At 36.4% G+C, this 24124-nt stretch overlaps 1 protein-coding gene across 2 annotated transcripts in view; it reads left to right on the forward strand.

The window, feature by feature from the left end:
* The window catches only part of SCAB1 (plectin-like protein), a 215207-nt gene that overhangs the window by 89704 nt on the left and 101379 nt on the right, over positions 1-24124 (forward strand). For both annotated transcript variants that reach the window (XM_089787925.1, XM_089787926.1), the window contains exons 5-6: positions 2224-2292; positions 8431-8514. In XM_089787925.1, coding sequence (XP_089644051.1) covers positions 2224-2292; positions 8431-8514 — 153 coding nt within the window. The remainder of the gene's footprint in view (positions 1-2223; positions 2293-8430; positions 8515-24124) is intronic.

The following is a 24124-nucleotide window of genomic DNA, read 5'->3' on the forward strand; positions in this document are numbered from 1 at the left end:
CAAGGATGTTTATAGTAGATAACTTAATTTTGAATATACTGAAAATCAGGCATTTGAAAATAGCAGAAAACATCGTCATCTACATCCTAAAAAAGGATGTCGAAAAATGTGTATTTGAAGGATTGAAATTGAGCCAGAGCCCTTTAGCCTAAAATTGCACTTTGGTATCTTGAGATATACATGCAGAGCATGAATAAACCCACAGAGAGAAAGAGTTTACACATGAGTATTTTAGTTTTCTCAAAAACGGAGTAAAATTGTTTGGTTATTGTTTAATGAGCACAAAATATGAAATTATCAAACTGTTTGGTCAAAAGTCTTTTAAAACTTTGTAATTAGTTATTTGTTTTGAGGAGGTGCGATGGTTGAGGACATCCCTCTTCGTCATCTATAAATAGAAGATGTAAAATACAATTTTCCTAAAAAAATATATACTCAAGCTTTCATTGCACATTTGATATATTATATTCTTTTATTGGTAAAGGAATGGATTTTTCAACTAAGCTCGTGGATTCTGGAGTATTGAGTAATTTTCTATGTAATTTTGGAGTTAAACTGTATTGGATGAATCATCCGTCAGGAGTGTCTCCAATTCAATTTTATTTCCGACATGATCAAGTAAGAAATATTTATTTTATTTTATTTGCATGAAGCTTTAGAGTTGGAATATTATATAGTTTTGTCCTTCATCATTTTTCTTTTTTAGATAGGTAATTGGCCAAAGCCTTGATTATTTACCATTTATTTTTTATTATTTGTGAAGATCAATTATTATCATTCGTTAAGCTTGAGTAGTTTTGAACTCAAGACCTCCCCGATGAGAGGCTCACAAGTTACCGTTGTGTTGTAGGCTCTTGCCTAGTTTTGTCCTTTATAATTATTTTAAAATATTTTTATAAATAATTTATATGATAAATAAGTGGACATGATCAATTATAGCATTTTAAAATCAAACATCATAGATATTGAGAAATATTTAATTGTTTCCGAATCTATGTCTGGTTTGTCTCCAAACCACAGGAGTTAAAATACATTCTAGACTATTTAAAAAATATTGTCCATATATTTGATCTATCACACCTTGATTACTAAATTGTTTATAATTGATGTGTGTAGAATTTTATGAAGTTGTATGTAATAACTTATAATACTGACTCTATTGCCCTTTTATTTTGGGACTGGTCTTCATATTTTTCATAAATCATTATCCATATGCTAGCAATTATTTCATGTCTTTCCTTCGAAGAATTGATAAATTCATTTTTTTGCATTAATTCATAATTATTATTTTTATTTAAAACACTATCATATTCATATAATCATTCACTTTTATTTTCAATTTATAATTTAAGCAATTTTCGCATTGTTATGAAAGTTTAAAGTTTTCTACAATTCTTTCCATTTAGGAAAATTTCATTCAAGTTCTAGTGAATTTGCTTTAAGCATCTTGGATCTAAGTTGTTGTCTAGGATCAGGTGCACCCGCCTTGGCCTTGTAGAGCCAAAAGTGCAAGGAACTCAGACTACATTGTTTAGTTCCGTCAAGTTGGCCATAACCGGTTGGATATCCCAGCATCGAGTTGGCAAGACTCATAGGATCCCAATTTGTGGTTTTGCGAACCAACAGGTTTGACACGGTTTTATGTTTGGAACCTGGAAAAGGTAGTATACTTATGGCCAGTATTCAAGTTATGAGCCTCACCAACTCAGAATAAAGAATAAAAATTTAAATCGGTGTTTTGTGTTAATGAATTTTCGGTGTAGAACCAAAGTGTTTTAGGAGGTTTCAAACCTGTTTTGAAAAGAAAAGTACAGGAATGGTCCTTACTATTGAAGATGAGAGGCTGCTTTGGAGAAGATTAAGGCCTCTTATGCAAGTGAATCAGATCAATTACATGAGTATTTCTCAAGAAATGATATTTCCAGTTCTCATGCAAACTCGGATATTGCTATATTTTAAATTGTTTGCTTTTGGCAATATTGGGTGGAAAATGTTTTTTTCATTCATTCTAACTTGTTCTGTTTTCTTAAGCGGGACTGTAAGTTGACCATTAATCTTCGACATTCAGCTAGCATATTTCCTTATTTTTTTGCCTTACATATTGCAGGCATGGTTGAGATCTGCAATTCGTTTAGCAATGTTCAATATTTGGTTTGCTGTTTTCCTTATGAATTGGTCTGTGCTCTACTTATATACATTTGCAATCTATTTCTTGTGATGCAGGATTTTGAAGAGACAAGGAAAGAGGTTCAAGAAGCTCGAAGAATAAAGATGCTACATGAACCAAGTAAGGTAAGTTCATCTTTCCTGCCCTGTTAAATCTGAAATTATTGCCTTGAGATTGTTGATTCTCTGCTGTTTGCAGTAGCTTCATAAGCTATGTTTTACTTCTGAGGGAGTTTAATTGATAATATTTTGAATTTAAATGTGTAAATTGTCCGTATATTTTAAATATTTCCAGGATTTTTTTCCATAATTTTCTTTTAACATTGATTTTAATTTAGTTGGTAATGCTTATTTTAGAATATATTAAGGTGGGCTGATATGTTCTCTGAACTTCTTTTTGGCATCATTTGAATATGAAACGGAAAGCAGATACTGATATTATCAATTTCTAAAGATATGTATTGTACATTGAGTTAAATGCAATTATTTATACACCGATTTTAGCTTTATACTATATTAGTCTACTGGGTTCATTTAATTCCTTTTTGGTTTGGAGTAATGTGTTGTTGATGAACTTCGTATTGGTTGTGTGAACACTACGTATGCGATCCAAGATTGTATGTAACTAAAATATTGCTAAATTGAAGGTTATGCTTATTTTATGTGTATTAAGTCATAACCCGATTAATAACCTTGGTTGATGCATTTCATTTGTATTCAACTCTTTACTTTTAAGCAACATGAAAATGAGAGTTAGCCCGTTTTGTGTAGTGACACAAGTTCATCAAATGTAATGACATTTTACTTGGAGAGCATGTAATTTGGTTTAGTTTCCTTTAGTTTAATTGCATCTGTATAGTTCTTTCTTTCAAGTAGTAATTACAAGTCTCAGTTGCGATCTATGAGGTCTGCTAGGTTTCTGAATGACTGCATCAGGCTTTCAACCTGAACTTCTGCTTCATTATTTAAATTTTTAATAGTTTGCATTCGAGAGACTTTATGTGGGGACACTGCAAAACATTATTGGTGTCTAAATAACACCACAACATGCACTAAATGCTGTGTAGATGTCACATTCAAGGCCAAAATAGCTATTGATGGAATCACTGCGAACAAGTCAAAAAATAGGAGAATTGGAATTGAAATAGGTTGTAGTTCTCCAGGTGTTAGAAGGAACCAATCGGATGAAGAGGATGGTGGAGAGGACGGTTTCACTGTATCCGAGACTATAGTATGTGGCCCAAACATGGGTGGAGGGAACGTCAACTATTTCTTTGTACCTCATACTAGGCCAGGATCACAAAACACTTTGGAGAGTATAGGGTGGAGGAAAGTTGTTCATGAACAGGCAATGAAGAAGATTTAAATATTCTTTATTCTCTACCTTGGCATTCCATCCTTACAGATCTCCATATTGGCAAGCTGTAGTGGATAGCTGCAGTTGCAGCGACTGGGTTTGCTCAATGATGCAGTAAAAGATGTTCAACATATTGTTGATGAGCATCGGTTCGAGTGGGCTTGTAGTGGATGCAACATTATGTTGGATGGATGGACAAATAGAAGGAACCGATCCCTCATCAATTTCCTTCTTGTGATAGAGGCACTATATTTCTGAAATCATTGGATACATCATATGAAATGAAAACTACAACTGCATTGTTTGCAGATGTATGACTTAGTAGTCATGGATGTGGGCCACAAAATGTGGTTCAATTTATTACAGATAATGTTGCTGCTGGGAAGTTCCCGACAAACAAATACCCCTCCATAATTTTTACCCCATGTGCAGCACATTGCCTTGATGTGGCCCTAGAGGACGTTAAAGAGAATTTGAATGAGTGGAGCAGCCTTTCAGAAGGCTTGCATGCGTACCAAATTTATCTGCAATCACAAAAGAGTTTTGAGTATTATGCACCGGTTCACAAGGGGCAAGGAGCTGGTTCAATGAAAGGTAGCAAGGTTTGCAAAACACTTCTTGTACTACAATCTAGTTCAATAAAAAATGAACTTGAGATGCATGTTGTTTCAGCCAAGTGGATGTACTTAGGTTTCTCAAATCAATTAGATAGCATTAGAGTGGCAGATTACATATATTCTACCAATTTTTGGGAAGCAATTGGATAGGTCATGCAATTCTTAGAGCTGCTAGTAAATGTCCCAAGACTGGTGGATGGGGATAAATACCCAATGGGATATTTGTATGAGGCCATGAATAGGGCCAAGGGGGTGATGAAGGGTAGGTTGGAAAATGATAGGATGAGGTATCAACCATTATGGGACATAATTGCTAGGAGATGGGATGGACATATGCACTCTCCTCTTGATGTTGCATGACACTTTCTCAATCCATCATTACTCTACAACATGAATTTCACAGAGATTGATGTTGAGACCACACAAGGCTTGTTAACATGGTGGAAAATATATTTCAAAGCATAGAGAAATTGAAAGCTACTATGTTATATTTGCAAATATAAGCAAGCAATGGGTTTTTTGGCATCTAGGGCTGCCGAGGAAGGCAGATTGACATTCCAACTAGGTAGACTCTATAAACATTTGATAGTTCATTTATTTTGTTGACATGATCAACAAATTTGTAAGACTTAAAAGATATTCTTACATGATATCATTTCCCCATCATGTGTTTTTCAGCTCAATGGTGGGATTTTTTTGGTCACAAATGTAAAAATCTCAGGTGAATGGCGATACCCATTTTGACCCAGTGATGCAGCTCATCTGCTTGTGAGCATAATTGGAGTGTTTTTGAACACATACATTCCAAGAAATGCAACCGTCTAACTCAAAAATGGGTGAATGATTTGGTGTTTGATCACCATAACCTTTGCTTGAAGTTGAAGAAAGCTCAAGGTTGTTACTTGCACTCAATCGTAGTTGCATTCATTGTGTTTTTCACTTGTAGGCAAAGGCTAATTTCTATATTGAGGATGACTCCCTAATTGACCTTGACAAGATAGATCTGTGGTCTGCGTATATTGTTGTGGCCCAAAGTGATGGTGATGATGGTGATAGTAATGTTTGCGAGCCTGAAGATTTGGAAATCATGGAAATGTCCAACTTTTTGAGTAGTGTTCGTAACGGAGTTAGGGTAGGGATTTTCCAAGGAGAAGCATTAGTAGGCTTCCTGCCCCGTAGCATGTCATTGGCTGCATTTGAGTTTTTTGAACTTTGTACAAAGTTAGGAAGTATATTGTAATTGACATTTTGACGATTGTTTCCATCTAGTTATGTTTTATGCTATTGCGGTATGTTTATGCAATGTAATGAACTATATGGATATAAATTATTTAAATATATTCTCTGCATTTATTCGTTGAACTCTATATTTCATTTGCCTTGAATATATCTCTGATGTGGAAATGCGTGTTAATTTAAAAAAGTAAATTTTGATTTTTTCTTGAAGTTCTTACATTTTTTGCGAATCTGATTTGTTCCTTATTTCTTCAAAAAATCTTGCACCTTTGGTTTGCCAAGTTTTTCCCAACAGGATTCATGCTTCTATGAATGTAACCATTTGGAGTGTTGAAAAAGATTCTTTAGGTGAACTGCAATAAAATTTTACATGTTTGAATGGATTCCGGAGTTTGAGTGAGTTAAACACAATTTTTAAACTTTGGAAGCTTTTCACATGTGTATTGATAATAAATGTTTAGGATGAGGAGTATCCTTGAAATTTGGTCAAGTATGAATTGCTGATTGTGAGTACTTGACAAAGTTTAGATTACATTGAAGATTTAAGCTCAAATTGAGTAGCTGCTGCTTACTACACTTTATAAAAGATAGTAACAAGTGAAATTATTTGATTGTACAACAGTACAGTTCCTCCTAGTGCTTAGTGTAAGTAAATGTTAGAATATGGTATGACACATGCGGGAGGATTGACACAGATTTTTGTTGGGGGGAGTTAACACAAAATTTAAGTCACATGAAATAAATGTTAAGTGATCTTGAATCTAGAGCTTAGATCTTAAATGTGTAGTGGGTATCGATAACTGCCCAGTGCATAACTGAATGGATCATTGAATTATCTTTCAAATAATTGGACTCATTTCTTTTAAACAGGGACAAAGCCTTACCTGAAAACCAAAAATAATCAGGTCTACATAATCTAAAAATTTAGACAGATGTCCTTGTCCAGAATTGAAATTTAGATTTTTATGCTCATAATTATTCATCTAAGAGACCTAGCATATGTGAAAACTCTGTAAGCTCTGGAATATGGACAGTAAATCTGTTTTGGATAGTTCCTTTGTTTCGTTTGTTTTTAATATGAATTATTGTCTGTATCTTGCCCATCATCATTGTGATGGTTCTTTACCTGGCGGGGGGCGGGGGGGGGGTCTGTCTCACCTTTTCCTCCTTTGATAGTGGATTGGATACTGAATTTCTTCCATCTAAACCCAAATGGTGTTGGATTAGTTGCCTGCAACATATCATTTTTTATTTACATCAATGTTTCGTCAACAGCAAGACTTGTGGGTTTAAATGCCAGGAATCCTCTGATCTAGAATTAATCAGCATCATTTAGAATCTATGCCAAGCTATCAATTCATTTCACAAAGATCAACTCACAGTTACAGATAGCAAAAACAAAATTTTGTGCTTTTGGTTTACTTTTGTCTCAGTTTCAAAATTTTATACCTGAAGGAATGCAATTGTGTAGTAATGTCAAATTCACAGCAGAAATAGGAAGGTATTCACTCCCCATGTAATTTTGATTCATGGTCAAATAAAAAAACAGAAATTCAAGGAATACGCTCACTATTAAAGAAATGCATATGTAGTTTGAGAAACGCGTAAGGGTGTTAAGCCTCAATGGCTTTAGTTTTATGATCCATAGTTTTTCTATACACTAGCGTTTAAAGAAAAACAAATGGCAAAAGGTTTACTAGTAAAGACTATTGTATGGTCTTCCATGATCCAATGAATTTTATTATCTTTTGATGGTGTAATAGGGTAGTGGATCAATTGGACTAATATGGGGACCAAATGAACAAAAATTCCAATATGTTTGTATTTGAAGTAAGATTCTGACAAATCGGTTTATGAAAAACCATGCATTGTGCCAAAATTATTAAATTTATTTCAATGGTGACAATCTATTTGGAAAAGTTATAAACCTTGGTTGTCTTCCTCTTGACCCAATAGACGATCAAGATTCAAAATATACTAGTAGGAAGTTAAAAAACTTACAGAAATTAGCAGATAATCCTGTCACAAGGAAATCAGAATGCTGCATTGTATGGTCAGAGCTGAAGATAAGAAATGTATTATAATTCAAATGAAAAGTAAGAGCAAGAAAACATTGCTGAACAAAAATGGTCATCTAGAAGATGCAATTTTTGATAACACATTAGTTGACAAAAATTAAATGAAGCATATGAAGATCTTTGTTATGGTTAAGTTCAATGGACAAGTTACATACAAGCTTTGACATGATACTATGAGTTGAAGGAATATCACAACGATATGGAGAATCACACAAGTTTCTTAATCAATGTGTGGGAATAATGAATTGTGTTGAGATAAATAGCTGTCATTTGAATACCAAAGAGGGACAGTATTATATGAAATAGGTATATATGGATTCTACAAAAAAATCATAATGTGTTTCTCAGATAACATGCATCATATATATTGGTCTTCCAAAATTTATGTTTTCAGGGTGTTACAAGTTTCTGTCCAATTATAACAAATACAATTTTGGATATATGGTCGTCTTATATTAACCAGCTATGGCTTTTGATTAAGTATATTAGGCATGCATGTATTAGTTTTACAGTTTACTTGTGAGGAACTGGTTAACTGCATTAAGGTTTCTGTAATTGGATGGTCTTCAGGGTAGCTCAGAAAAAAGTCTGTTATTTGTTGGAGATTGATGATGGGTTATCTATTATTTTGACTTGAAATATCTGCAAATTCATATTCTGAATGGATTATAATAAAGAAGACAATTTAAAGTTTGTGATGCTAAGCAAGAATGATGTAAGAACTACCAATGTTTAAAGTGCAAACGAACTTGTGATGGGAAATACATGAATAAGCTTTCTATGGAGATTATTGACATTGCACTATGGATAATAAGCTGCTAAACACAATCTTCCATTTGTGTGTTTTATAAAGAAGTCTTTTCTAGAATTCCTGAAAGGTGACTCACGAAGCTGAAATCTGGTTGATTGCATTATTTGATAATGTTATGTGGTAGACCTTTATATGGTTTTCTGATGTTATTAATCAAACTAGCAGGTTATGGACATGGAACACGAACTTGAAGGCTTACGACTTCAGCTTAAAGAAAAATCTGCTGAGGCTGTTAGTTTGAGAAAAGAGGTTTGAAAGCCTATTTTTATTTGAAGGATAATAAGAGCACAACTATTCATGTTTATTTTTTTGTGATGTTTTTATTTCTATTTTAGACCGTTGATTCATATGTCCACTTGACTCTGCAAATGAAATCTATTTTGCTTGATAGATATTGGTTTTTTTTCATAGAACTAGACTCTGGTTGATGATACATGCCTTTATTTTATCATATAGTTCAAACATCACATCTTTGAAGTGGCCAAGGATAACTAATGAGGTCCTCTATGGCTCCAAGGATTTTTCTTAAAAAGTATTGTGTACGAGATAAACAATAAGAAAACAATTAAATTTATGATGTTGGATTTTTGTCGTTTTTGTTGAAGCTTGGCTTATGGGTAGTGTTCCAAGAAACTTGGGGACATTGGGATAAATTTCAAAGATTGGGGGAACATGGGTCTAAGTTTGGGGACGACAGTGAAGGGGCAGTGCTGATATACATTTAGTATCTAAAATAGTACAAAATATGTAGAAGAAATATAAATTTGAATTTTCAAATGAACTTTAGCAAACTAGTGAAATAGAAAACACTGAATTCTAAGTACTAAAATATTACTATTATTTGAAGTGAACATTGAACACTAACAATTTAACATTGGAGTTTGAACAATGACAACATTGAATGATTTCAAAATAACAAAATGTAGTGAAAGGAGGCCTCTATTCATACCCAAACTCCTCATCACTGGAACCGTAGCAGCATTAATCGTTTGGGTAATAAATTGTTACAATGGTAGTTGCGTGATATTATTGAAAGAATGAAATGTGCATACATAGGCAATGGCATTGTCGATGTTCTTTTAAGAAACAACCAAATGCTGAAGATAAAATTAGAAACAAATCTAATCTACCCAAAAATACATTATTGACCATTAAACTAAATATGCAAACATTACCTTAATACCTTCCCTTCATGGTCATTCTGTCAACTACACCAAGTTGGGCCCTAAATTTTTTGAATTTGTTCGAGCCCAGAAACTTGGTGAGGATGTTTGCAGTCTGATCTTTAGTTGGAAAATACGATAACTGTACTGATCCATCTTCTACAAGCTTGTACATGTAATGGCAGTGAGGGCTAACATGTTTGGTCTCGTCACAAAGTATTGGAATTTTGGCAAGTTTGAGCACCCTTTGATTGTCACAAAATAGAGGTTTCTTTAGCAGTTCCCCTATATTTTGCTTCAATCGAGGAAAGTGCTATCGCCTACTATTTCTTTTCGGTCCATGTGACTACACCTGCCCAGATGTCAACTTCCTATCATCAATAGAAGCTGCCTAATTTGAATTTGTGGAACCATTGAGTTTAGGATCTTTGCTTTTGCCATATAGAATGCAAAGTTAGAAGTGTCCTTCAAAAGTTTCAACACATGCTTTTCAACTCTAAGTGTTGTAAAGTGAGATATGCAGCTCACAATAAAAATGAGGTCAGGTCTAGTTGCAGTTAGATAGATGAGACTGCCCACTAGATGCTTGAACATAGATTCATCCACCGTAGGTGAATCTGATTTGGTGGACAACTTTAGTCCTTTCTCCATAGATGTGGATGCAGGTTTGTAATGTTGTATCTGAAACTTGTCTAGCAAACTCTTAGCATAATTTGACTGAGGTATAACAATACTGTCATCTGTCTACCAAACCTAAGCAGTAATGTGAAAAATCCCAATTTTTTAATGTCAAACAGTGATACAAACTATGTTTGAATCTGCTCAATCAAAACTGCTGAACTACTTAGTAATAATTGACGAGTAGAAGGATATCATCACCACTAGTTTTGACATATAGACTGGAATTAAGATTCTTCTAAAAGCCTTGATCACTGAGATACTTATCATTCTTTATTTACCAAGCTTGAGTAGCCTGTTTTAGACCATAGAGTGCTTTCACTAGTTTGTGTATTTGGTATTCCTTATTGGAAACCTTGAAGCTAAGAGGTTGCATTTGATAAACCATAGTTAGAAAAATCTTTTGACTCGCTATACTTGCGAGCCTATTGACGAGTTGAGTCGAGTCGCCATGGATTCAAGAATCGAGTTCAAGCAATTCATACCTTATGAATTTGGGAGTTGAATTAATCTACTGTGGTGAGTCCATTATCAGGACTCACAAGTCCTTCTAATGGATTCTTGTTGTAGATTCTATATGCCCAATTTTGATTTCACTTTATTTTTTTTCACTTTTTGATTCATTTGTTGTTTGTTCTTGCAAGATAGGGTTTTAGGGTTTGGGAAGTTGAGGAAACAACAATAAAGTAGTGAAGGAGATCTAGGTAAAGGATTTTTCTTCCCTCTTATTTTAAATTTCCATCTACTATAAATCAAGAAAATCTTTAAAAACAAAGGAAACTTTTGAAATTTTCTTTCCATTTCCCCTTTTAACTTATTTGCATGCATATTTTTGTTGCTTTTGAATACCATTTTTATCAAATGGTTAATTAATCCATTATTTGTTGATTTTCCATAAGGCCTCCTTGATTTTTTTTTAATGTGATAACAACAATGTTAACTTTAACTAGAAAGGTATGGCCAAAAGTAGGAAGAAAAAAAGATGAGGCATGAAATAAATCGAAATAAAAAGGGAGAGCTGACTAGCACGAAATGTGGCAAATGGGTGACAAGTGGAGTGAATAGGTAAAAATACCACGTTGCGAAAATATATGGACAAAATGTGGAAGGTTGCCCCAAAACAACTATAGAGACTACTAGACACCTGCAAGCCCTTCATGCTGAATATGAATTGCAAAAAGACGAAAGTTAGAAGACAAAGCCTTCATAGCTGCAATGAATTTGAATGCGTTTACTTTGGCTTCTCTTGTTCACACTCGTAGAAGTGCAAGCTTCTATCAACCAAATTTATCTATTACTAACAATGAGGTTGAGGTTATTGAGACTCAAAATGCTCTTACAATTGACCCAAATTTTTTGTCCCACACAATGTTCTAGGAATAGAACCTTCACATCATGGCATGAGAAAGAATAAAGAAAAACATGACCATGCAATAATAGCAGCAGCAAATCATTTGTATTCCAAGAATTAGCCTTTCAATGTAGCAAACTACCCATATTAGGAAGGTTTGGTTACTACATTTACAGTTGTAGGCAAGGGGTGAAATGGCACCGACGACTAAAGATACACGTGGGTAATTGCTAGAGAAAACCGTGAAAAATACTTTAGTAGTGGTTGATGATCAAAAATTATTTTGGAAAAGGATGCGACATCTTATCCAATGGAAGAAATAAGACTCTCCTCAACTTCTTGGTGGCCTCTAATGGTGCAATGTATTCTCCAAGTCTTTAGATGCCTCAAATGAACTAAAAAATGCTGAGATTTTGTGCAATTTGTTAGACGGGGTGATCCAAGAAATTCAAGTTGAGAATGTTGTCCAAATTATCAAACACGACTACATATGTAGTTTCAGGTAGAATACTTAAGGAGAGGCATCCCACAATCACATCAAGTCCTTGTGCTGCATGTTGCTTGGACTTGATCTTAGAGGACATTGGAAAGATTTGCTATGTGAAAACAATGCTTGAAGATGCTAAAACTTAAAAGTGTCATTAAATCCATCTGCAACCATACTTGGATCCTTTCTTTGATGAGAAACACTCAAATGGAAAGGAGCTTGTGCAAGCAAGAGTGACACAATTTTCTAGCCATTTCCTCATGTTGCAAAACATTCTTGGTGCCATTCTTCATCTTAAGCAAATGCTTATGTTTGATGCATTGCTGGAGTCTTAATACTCCAAAAAACTTGAGGTAGAGAAGATAGTAAGTTTCATATTTGATGAAGGGTTCAACAAAAGTGGAGATAGAGTTGATCAAGGTAACAAAGCCAAATATGAACTTTAATCAAGACAATCTCCTTGCTGTTTCCTTTGAAGGGGTTAGTTTTGTATTAATTTAAAAATTGTTTTCATTTTCTTAGGTGGCAAAACCTTTGGAAAGGGTTGTTATGGTGGATGGAGAGGGCATGCTAATGGGTTTCATTTAGGAGGCCACAAATAGGGTAAAAGAGGCCATTTCACGTTACTATGACTTAAATTCAAAAAAATATCAAATCCACTGGTGCATCCTTGATCATAGGTGGACAAACCAACTCCACTTACATTTTTTACTTAATTCTAAATTTATGATATTTCAATTTATTTTTGTAGAATTATGTGATGACATGTCTAATCTTGAAAAGATAGTGAATTTTATCTGAGGCATGTAGTGCTTTTGGGTGTGAGCAAAATTGAAGTATATTTGAGAACTTTCACATGAAGAAGAGAAATAGGTTGACCTAGAAAAGACTCAATGATCTTGTCTTCATTTGGTATGATCTTCACCTTTGCACTAAAAAGGTTGAGGTGTTTCACATGAGTCCATTGATTTCGGCGAAAGTGATCCATATGGTGATTGGACCATCAATGACCAAGATGATGTCCTCCTTATTGAAGATCTTGCAAAATTAGAGAGAGGATCAACAAAAGATGCAAAAGCAACAACATTGGATGATTCAAATGAAATGGATGATGATGAAAATGAGGAGTTCGATGCTGAAAAAGAAGATTTGACTAAATTAAATACCTCAACACCTACTAGTAGAAGGCCTTTAGAATTGAGTAATAGGAAAATAAAAATGTAGTGTTTAGTTTGCCATTTTTGATATTTGGACATATCACCATATTTCATTTTGTAAAATGCTGCTGATATATATTTAGGCGATAGGCTATGTTTATTGGAAGACTTCCAGTCAAAACTCAATTCCTCATGCGCGAAAAAAAATGGTGTCCATAAAAAAAAGTCATTTTGAGAATGGCAAAGGATTTAACTCGTTGAACAGTTGATCTTTCCATTTAGTTAGTGTTCGATCCCTCCAAGTCATCCACCTGCAACTACCTCTCTTGCTCTTCGTAGGCGTGCCAGGCATTTGTTAGTAGCCCAAATTACTTGAACAATAAGTGCAAGATCGGGAAGACCTATGATGATCGTTTACAGGTGACTATGCTTCTCTCCACGAACATGTTGGTCGTGGCTTCGTAGTTCATGCCGAGATTTGTTTTCAGCTACGTCCAAACTCGGATGGGGCATATCACGTTGACACTCGGTTTAGTCAAGTTTGGTAGGGAGTCGATTGCGTTTGTTTCATAGATGGCGAATATGTTCCTAAAAATGTTTTCTTATTGCGTCCATCTTCTATGTGCATGGCTTGCCTTGCACTTGGTAAATTTTCCCTTTAATCCTTTGGACTGCAATTTATGAACCTCTTGATGAGCTTTGCTGATTGTTCCTGATATTACTTGGGGTTGATTGGTATCTCAGTTGGCGAAGGTCGTGTGTCGGTGCCTATAATAGATGAGTTGAGCGAGAGAGGGACAACTGTAGAATTGAGAACCTTCATCACTCATAGATGACATTGAACTTCGACAAGAATGTGGATGTGGCTCTGCCACTGGCCAATTATTTGATTTGCACGAATTTGCATGGGTTGATGGTATGCTTAGCTTTCGCTTCTTCTCCAAAGAGCTAGGTATTACTAAATGATTAGATGATTAAATGTTTTCTTTGACTTAGCCGCCTCCAGGCAACGTCACTTCTATATTCTCTCGTTTGATCATATGAAGAATATGGTTTTTTAGTGACTAGGTATTACTTTAATTAAATATATAAAAGATCTTGTTTGGCAGTATTGGCTAATTAACCAATTATAATCTCAAATATATTTTAGATGTTGCCTTGTTTTGCTATATGTAGAATAGATTACCCTTCACGGGTGGTCACATTGAAGCTTTATGAGGTGGTAGTTGTTCTAGTCTTCAGTGTCACCTACGAACTAGATGGTATTAGACTATTAGTTACACCGAACATTGCTTGTGTGGCATAGATTTTTGTGATTGCATGACTGTCAAAACATGCGCTGAGCTAAAGGGCAAGTGTGGTGAATATTTTGGGAAGGTGGTTGAGAAACCCATTGTTCCACTTGACATTTTCTTGCCACCGCACATGTCCAAAAGGAAGGCTGACTTGAATGTGATGACATGGCTGGATAAGCAGTCATCAAGGTCTGTAGTCTATGTGTTGTTTGGGGGCCAATGCATTTTAGGCGAGGAAGAGAATGTTGAGGTGGCATTGAGATTGGAAGCCAACTTTTATCCCTTCTCGTGGGCCCTACGTAGCTTTCTAACTTTGTTTCCCGAGGGATTTTTACGGAGGTTTGGGAAGAGGGGTATTGTTGTAAGAGGATGGGTCCCACAAAGGGAGGTATTGGCCCATTTTAGTATTGGGAGCTTTATGACTCAGTGTGGATGGAACTCTATAATAGAAGGTTTGAGCAATGGGTTGCCTCTCATAACTTCACCCATGCAGCTGTTGTCTATGGATACAATGTTGGGATTGGAGTTGGGTGCGAAGAGTATGAGGCTTTTTAAAGTAAAGAAATCTGCAAAGCTTTTAAGATGGTTATGGGAGAAGAAGGGAAAGAGATAAGAGCTAAGGCAAGGGACATTGGTAAAATGTTCAAGAACAAAATATTGAAGGATGGAGGATCTTAAGATAAGTATTCAATTTATTGAGCACTTGCACTTCGTCAAGGCCAATTTGAAGCTTCAAAAGGGCAAGAAAATTCAACAATGAGAAAGTAAACAAGTTCACCTAATTGTGTATTGACATCCTCTATCAAAATAATACACCTCATCTTTATTATTTGAAGAGTTAAACATAACGTCTTCATGTGCTCAGACACAACTTACATCATACAACATGCACATGAGATGAAAGTAAATGATAATGTTGGTTCACTTGGGTTCTTAGCTGATTTATATTTTGTAATTATTTATATTTATTATATTTTGTAATGAAAGCAAGTATGGTGTTGTCTTAAAGATCATTTCTGCTCTTATTTGGTTTAAAATTCAGATGTGGTAAGACCTTTAGTTGACGGGTTTTGGAACATGTTATATAATAGAGTGACAAATTCAATTGTAAACAAGTTTATTGTAAATGTTACATAATTAATATGTAAGTATCAAACAAAAATTGGCAATTAAGCCACAAAATTGAGGTTATCATCCAATTTGTGCAATCATGTATGACCATGTAAAGTCTACTGTTAAGCTCTTAGTACAAAATTGTACACAAAGGCTTGGGGTTTTTGATGTTTATCTTGCTATAACTAAAGTAATTGAACCCAATGAAAATAGTTCCAAATCTTTGAACTTTTTCCCATTGCCAAATAATATATACCGTACAAACATATCCAACTATCAGCATCATCATTGCACCTCATAAATGCAAGTGCTAGTTTATAGTTTGAAACTATGACGAGATTTCAAATATTGAGTGTTTGGGATTCGTATGATGTGTAATGTTTCAATTATGTGAATGTATTTTATGTTTTCTTCATACATTAATTTCTTAAAAAAAATTACTTTTTCTTTTTCTTTTGTTGAGTCCTTTGCTAAGTCTTCTCCAAGTTCGAGTTTATTTCCGAGTCTCAGTCCAATTTTTTGGTCTGTCGAGCTTGAGGTGAGTTCAAGTTTTTCAACTAAGGTATAGGCTTCTTTCTGCAACACATATTTGAGGAATGCACTCTTGAAGTCCATTTGATGGAATTTCCATTCAAACTGGCCTAAAGGGTGAGGACAAGCCAAATAATACTCATTTTGGCTATGGAAGCAAAAGTCTCCTCATAATCAATGCCCTCTTTTTGTGAGAACCTTCTAGCAACTAGCCAAGCCTTGTGCTTCTTGCAAGTTCCATTAGGCTTGTACTTAACTTTATACACCCATTTGCACCCAATGGGACTTTTCCCAAGTGGAAGATCGGATTGGACCCATGGTTGCTCCTCAAAAGACTATGATTATCAACTTTCATTGCTTGAAACCACTTAGGTATACCTTTAGCCTCTAAATAGGATTGGAGCTCATAAACATGGTGAACATTGGCTATAAGAGAAAAAAATTGTTGTATTCTACTACTTGCTCTTGTTTCTAGCCGATTTACCTCAATGAGCTCATCATCATGAAGGTCACTTATGGTCTTGTCTCACCATTTATGCCAGAGAGTAGAACCAAAAATTAATGATGGGATGGCTTGAACAAGTACAACAAGATGTAGATCAACATTCTCTTGAGGGAAGTTGGGTGGTTCAATATTATGCATGATAGACTTCACAAGTTCAGAGCTGGATTCATCCAAATCCCTTCTATCATTTGGACCTAATGGAAGACTAACACTAACATCCTTAGCTTGTAGAATGCTGATCCTCATGTCTCAAAACAAGAGAGGAGAGCTGAAAAGTTCTGCATTCTTCATCAAAGACAATTGCTCGACTAAATATGAGACAATCAGTGCCTCCATCAATCAACTGATATGTTTGTGGTTTTCACTGTATTCTTTCAACATGACCTTATGACTCTTGGAATTTAGTTTGGAATGCTTGGTATTTGGAATCAAAACATAAGTTGAAGAGCCAAAGACTTTCAAGTGAGTGATATTAGGCTTCCTATTCTCTTCTTAACGGCTTGTGCGGTAGAGCTATATAGAAGATAGAAAATAATGTAGATTGCTTTTGCCCAAATTTTCTTTGGAACAATTCTATGTCCCTACATTGACCAGACAACAACTAGGTCATGATAAGGAACCTTAGAGCAATGATTTGAGATAGTTTCCCCTAGTTGGGTGGGCAAACCAGCAACTGTGGTTGTGAAATTACGATCATAGGGGCAGTTGGGCAAGAAGGAACAGAGCTTTGGTTCCTTGCATGTCAACTCCTGGAACACATTTTGCTTTATGCCATTTTTGCCTAATGATGCATTTGGCTTGATAGATTTTCTTGTCACTGAGACCCCATACTACACTTATAAACCTTCACCAATGTCAGCAAGGTGGTTAGGTCCATGAACACTAGTAGGGTTGTGGATGAGGAAAGGTTCCATGCGGAATTCTTCGACAATGAAATCATGGATTTGGGCTCATTCCTCACAAATTTTCTCAACAAGGTGGTTTGCATAGGGTTCCCTCCCTCTTGGTTACATCATATTATTCATCTGATTCATAAGGCTAGGTGAGTCTTAGATCCCAACAATTATAGGACCATCATGGTGGAGTTCACTTTCTATAAATGCCATAGTCTTACATGATATTCTTTCTTGGGAGCTTTATCAAAGACATATCAAGTTAGAGGTCAAGTTGGTTTCTGGCCAGATCTTAAGACCATGGAACACATCTTGACTGTTAGGGCTATTATTGACAAAGCACGCCATCACTCCTCCAAGGTTTATTGTTGCTTTTTGGATTTGTGCAAAGCATTTTAGCTCACTCCCTCGGATAACCCTCTTCTAGAGACTGATTAATTGTAATGTTCCCGCTTTAGTAGGTTCTTGTAGCTAGGATTGGTCAGTTCATCATTGCGATCCTTGTGAGCTGACAATGAGTTTTGAGGGTCTCTATGGCATACTTCACTATTTTTAGCAAGTCTATTTTGGAGTTGTTGCTATATTTAGTAGTGTAGTGGAGGCACAAGTGGTTAGTCGTCCTCTATAGTAGATTGATATGATTCATGAAGATCATATTTAATAAGTTATTGTTGAGGCATAAAGTATTGAAGGACTTTATCTTATTTCATGTTATAAAATATAATTGTGAATGAGAAGCCTCCTAAGTGAGAAGTGTGATGAAGAAGCTTGTTTGCACAATTAAGTTATAAATATGACTCCATTGTGAGTATTTAATAATCTCATTCTTGTTTATCACTTTGATATGTTTTGGTGAGTGTTTGAGGTTTTATGAGATTCTTGAGGACTAATTCTTGTTGATTTGTGATTTAGTTTGTTGCTGCTGTATAACAAAATGAATTAATTCTTCTGAGTTTGGGAGTGCATTCAATTCAATGCTGAAGTATATTGAATTGAATTACATATTCAGTTTGATTTAGGGCATCTTCCTGCTCTGCAATCCTTTGTCTATGAGGACGATTTTTGTGTTGTGAATCTGAGGGTTGACATCATTAATATTGGACACCCTTGTCTCTACCATTGGGTGTAATTTATCATGATTATTGATGCCAAGCATCATTGTTTTGGCGTGAACAATTCCTGCTTTATGGACACCATTACATCTCTACAACTGGGCTTTAGCTAGGAGGTGATGTGCATTTTGGGTGTCTCTGCTAGGCCTATCTCTGCAATTCCTAATGCCATTGAAAGGCATTTCCAAAAACCCGTGTGGCTAGTAATTTGATCGCCATTTTGAAGCCTCTGCATATCATATATAATCATGTAGAGCTTTGGGTCTGCAACAACTTGGTCGTGTAGTTTGCATTTTGTATAATCAGTAGCGACTTGCACATTATATCTTGGAGGTCAACATTGGTGGCTCACTAAGCATTCACATCAAGTTTGTTCTTTCACATTGTGGGGCTGCATTACATGTTTGGCTAGGCCTAGTACAAATCGAACCATATAATAAAATTATTAGGTTCTTATTACAATAATAGATAAGTCGTCTATTATTAGTTAATGGTTATCTATTGTAAATATCTAATAAGCTTTAGTTTGCTTTCAGTTTTTTGCTTTCTCTAGAATAAAATGTTTCTATTCTTTACGATCGTTTCCTAAGGAAACATCATCTTATTCTTTTGTATAAATTGACCTTTCGGTCTCTGTTAATATCAAGTAAGTATTTACCAATTACTTCCGTAATATGGTATCAGAGCATATTTCTTAATTTTTTTGAAAATTATAATTTCTTTTCTGAAATTATTAGAGCTAATTTTCGAAATTATTTTGTGATCCTTGCTTCCTAATCTCAAAACCCTAAGATTTTCAAACTAGGGGTTTTTGTCTAAGTTTTTTGGAAAATTGTGGATTTTTTTTCTAGAAAAATTGAAAATCGCATTTTGGAGAGAGTAAAGACTAGTTTGCCCTAACCGCGACTTCAACAAAACGCGTTTTTTCTACTACTCCCATTTCTCACTGGCAGAGGGGCTCAGCTTTGCTACCAAACACAATTCTCTACTATCACGACTTCTCCCATAAATTGTGTCACTGTTTTGCATCATATTTCAGGAGAAAAAATGTGCAGTTTTTGCAGACGGTTTTTTGCATTTGACTCTTCAAACTCACGCCTCCTACGCCCTTTTTTGGTGTTTGTTTAGCACTCCCTAGCCCCATTCGTCCATGCACATCGATCCTTGAAGAGAACTCGACCATTTTTTCGAAAAAAATAATTTTTTTGCAGATTCGACCTCCATGGCCGTCGATTGAATTTTTGCTTGAAACCCTAATTTTTGGGGTCACAATTTTTTTTTGATTTCAGATTCTTGGTGGGTTTTTCGAGAGCTCAATTGAGTTGTCATCCTTTTTTCTGGGTGCCTTGATTTTTGAGCCAACGGATCTAGAAAACGATAGCATATTCCTTCTGGGTTTTTTAAGCTCTCTTTTGGGTCACTCTTTGAATCTTTTGTGTCTTCCATATTTTTGCCTCGAAGAATGTGCCTTCACAGCTTTTCACAGTTTTTCGTTGAAAAACGTGCCATGGCATCTTTGACAAATATTTTGCTCGAGCATAACTCCAAATTCAATGGTCAAAATTATGGCAGCTGGAAGCAGCGAATTATCGCAATTTTTGAATATCGGAACACTGATCAACTTGTTTTGGGTGTTATGAAGCGTTTGACTTCTCCGAGTCCTAATCAAGATTCATGGGATCTGAATAATCAAGAGGCAGTGATTCTTCTCAAATTATCTGTGGTTGATGATTAGCTTTCCCAGATTCCATCCGGCAAGACAACTGCTAAGATTTGGATGCATCTCAAAGGTCTTCATGAGACTTCTAACAAAAGCATAGCCTTCTTTCTGAAAAATACTGTTTTCTATTGTCATGGATGAGTGCACCTCGCTCTAGGCACACCTGAATCGGATTCAGGAAATTAGTGATCAGTTAGTTGCCATCGGTCGCAAGATGGAGGGAGAGGATATTGTGATTATCACTCTTCAGAGTTTACCAAAATCCTATGGACATTTTATCGAGACTCTCAACACCACATCTTCTGGTGTTGATTTGAAGTTCACTGATCTTTGTACGTTGCTGCTTCAGCAAGATTGGTCGAAACAACAGTTCGGTAGCAACTCTAGTCACACGACCACCGAGCAAGCCTTTGCTGCGAAATCCTTTCAGAAGGACAAGGGCAAGTTTCAATAGTCATCTCAGCAGAAGTCTTCTGCTCTAGCATCGGATGGTTCTAGAAAGAAGAACATTCAATGCAACTACTGCCATAAGTTTGGACACATGAAGGTTGAATGTCAGAAGCACTTAGCTGCACAGTCTAAGCAATCAGGTTCGTAGCCCAAAGCGAACAGTGCAGACACACTGAGCACGCAAAATCTGCCTTTTATGCCTGCATGGCTAAAAGACCTGTAGATCATGTGAAGTCATCTACCTGGTACATTGATTTAGGTGCCTCTCGTCACTTCACTCACTGCAGAGATTGGTTTATTGACTACCAACCTTATTCAAGTTCTGTTATTTTTGGTGATGGAGAAGACTACACAATTCTCGGTAAAGGTAACATTCAGTTTTAGTCTATTAGGAGGAATCTCAAATTCCTTGATGTGTACTACATTCCAGGGATGGAACTAAATCTACTCTCAGTCAGTCAACTGCTATGACATTCTTCACACTTAGCTGTCACCTTCAGTTCACATTAGTGCACCATCACTGATCGAGTGACTAAGTCTATTGTTGTAGTGGGTCTTGAGGATCATGGTCTTTTCAGACTTACTAATTTTGGTGATTCTGAGGACTTAGCTGTGGCTGCTCGGCGATCTTCTGTCAGCACACTTTGGCATCAATGATATGGGCACTTAATGTGCATTATCTCTCTCAACTTGCTCGGGATGAGCTTGTTCTTGGATTGCCAAAGATTCAGACTCAATAGCTTGGAGTTTGTGACGCATGCCAGGCTAGGAAGCAACATTGCACTCCTTTCACCAGTGGCGATTCTTGGCGAGATTCTTAGGTACTTCAGCTTGTTCATGCCGATATTTGCGTCCCTATGGCCACTCCCTCAGTTCTTGGGTACATGTATTTTTTGTTGTTTGTTGATGTTTTCAGTAGAAAAATGTGGGTGTATTTCCTTAAAAGGAAATCAGATGCATTTCCTGTATTTTAGAAGTTTAAACCTTGAGTTGAAAAAGAGTCTAGGAAATCTATTATTACTCTTAGATTAGCCAATGGGGGGGGGAATTTTGTTCTAATGCTTTCTCTAGCTTCTTGGATACACATGGCATCAAATGCTAGTTAACCATACCCCACACGCCACAATAGAACAGTGTAGTTGAACGTCAAAACATGACAATCACTGAGATGGCTCGTTCCATGCTCGAACACAGACTTGTTCCGAAGCAGTTTTGGGTAGAAGCAGCTAACACTGTAGTTTATCTATTGAACCGGTCACCCACAATAGCGGTGAAAGGTAAAATTCCGAAAGTGGCTTGGTCAGGTTGCAAGCCCAAAATCAGTCACCTGAAGGTTTTTGGCTCCCTTGTTTTTGTTTGGATCCTTGATGCGTCATGCACCAAGTTGGATGCCAAGAGTCAGAAACTCATGCTTGCTGGATATAGTAGTCTTCAGAAAGCCTACTACTCTTATCTACAGTCGTGATGTAGTCTTCGATGAGCAGTGAGGACCTTTCATGCTTGTTTCTCCTGTTCCTGATCCAACAGACCAGCCTATGATGGCTCATGATTTGGGAGTTTGGCTTCCATTAGGTCCACCTGATGGGAGGGCTCCAGTAGCTCCTGCAGCTCCAATTATACCAGTGATACCTATGCAGACACCTCCAGCTTCTCCTGTAGGATCACCTCGCTTTCTAGATGCTTCACCTAATTGTGATCCTAATTCTTCTGATGAGGATCCTGTTGATCAAGCATCTCCCAATACTAATGTTGGTCATTCTCCTATCTGGCCTAAGTGGTGGGCTAAGACACTTGTTGATCTTTGTGATGATGAGCTCATTGATGGGAGAATTGCTCAGAAAAAGAGCAAAACTACAGATTCTGTTAACTTTGCTCTTATGGCCAACATTCATAGTGTGTGTGAAACTCAAACATATTCCGAAGCTAAAGCAATTCCAGAGGGAGAACATGCCATGACATCTGAACGCCAGAGTTTGCTGAAGAACAACACCTGGGTCCTTTCTGATCTTCCACTAGGGGAGAAGCTCATTGGCTGCAAATGGGTCTACAAAATCAAATACAAATTGGATGGTACTTTGGATAAGTACAAAGCTTGTTTAGAGGCGAAGGGCTTTTCTTTGCGTCAGGGCATTGATTATGAGGAGACCTTTGCTCCTACTGCAAAGATGAGCACCATCAGATTAGTCCTAGCCATGGCAACACAATTTGGCTGGAAGGTCCATCAGATGGATGTCAAGAGTGCTTTTTTGAATGGTGATCTCCATGAAGAGGTCTACATGATGCAGCCTCCTGGTTTCAAGGTTGCTAGTAAAGACCTTCAGGTTCTCAGATTGGTAAAAGCTCTCTATGATTTGAAGCAGGCCCCTCGGGCATGGTACATCAAGATTAATAAGTACCTCAGTTATCAAGGCTTCAAGAGGAGTTCTTCAGACTCAAATTTGTACATCAAGACTACTAACAATGATGTCATCCGTCTGGTTATTTATGTGGATGATCTGATTGTCACTGGTAGTTCGGCATCTTTGATTCAGGGAATCAAATAGAATTTGTGCCAATCTTTTGATATGACTGACCTTGGGCTCATGCATTATTGCCTAGATGTTGAAGTTTGGCAACAGTCTTCTAATATATTCATCTGATTGTCATTGGTAGTTTGGCATCTTTGATTCAGAGAATCAAACAGAATTTGTGCCAATCTTTTGATATGACTGACCTTGGGCTCATGCATTATTGCCTAGATGTTGAAGTTTGGCAACAGTCTTCTAGTATATTCATCGCTTAGTCCAAATATGCCAGGGCCGTGTTAGACAAATTTCGTATGCAAGATTGCAAACCTGCATCTACACCTATGGAGAAAGGTCTCAAGTTATCAGCAAAGTATGATTCTCCTTCTGTTGATGAGACTACATACAGGCAACTAGTAGGCAGCCTCATCTACCTTTTTGCTACTAGGCCTGATATCAGCTTTGCAGTCAGCTATACTTCACGCTTTATGATAGCTCCTAAGGTTTATCATTGGATGGCAGCAAAGCGTGTGCTTCGTTATGTGAAGGGCACTTCAGATTGTGGACTCTTATACTCTCGAAGTTCGAATCCTAAACTCAGTGGGTCCACAAATTCAGTTTGGGCAGGCTCTATTCATGATAAAAAGTCAAGATCTGGATATGTGTTCAATTTGGGATCCGGTGCAGTTACACGGACTAGTAAGAAGCAGCAGGCAGTTTCTCTCTCTTCTACAAAAGCCAAATACAGAGGGACTGTTAAGGTAGGATGTGAAGTTGTTTGGCTTCGTCGGATGCTTGGGGATATGCAGATGTCACTAGTAGTACCGACTACTTCTGTTTGTTGATAATGAAGGCGTTATCAAGTTAGCACAAAATCCAGTGTTCCATGAATGATCCAAG

The sequence above is a fragment of the Cupressus sempervirens genome, chromosome 6 (genome assembly GCF_028749045.1).
Source record: "Cupressus sempervirens isolate cs-2001-9-10 chromosome 6, ASM2874904v1, whole genome shotgun sequence".
NCBI classification, from domain to species: domain Eukaryota; kingdom Viridiplantae; phylum Streptophyta; class Pinopsida; order Cupressales; family Cupressaceae; genus Cupressus; species Cupressus sempervirens.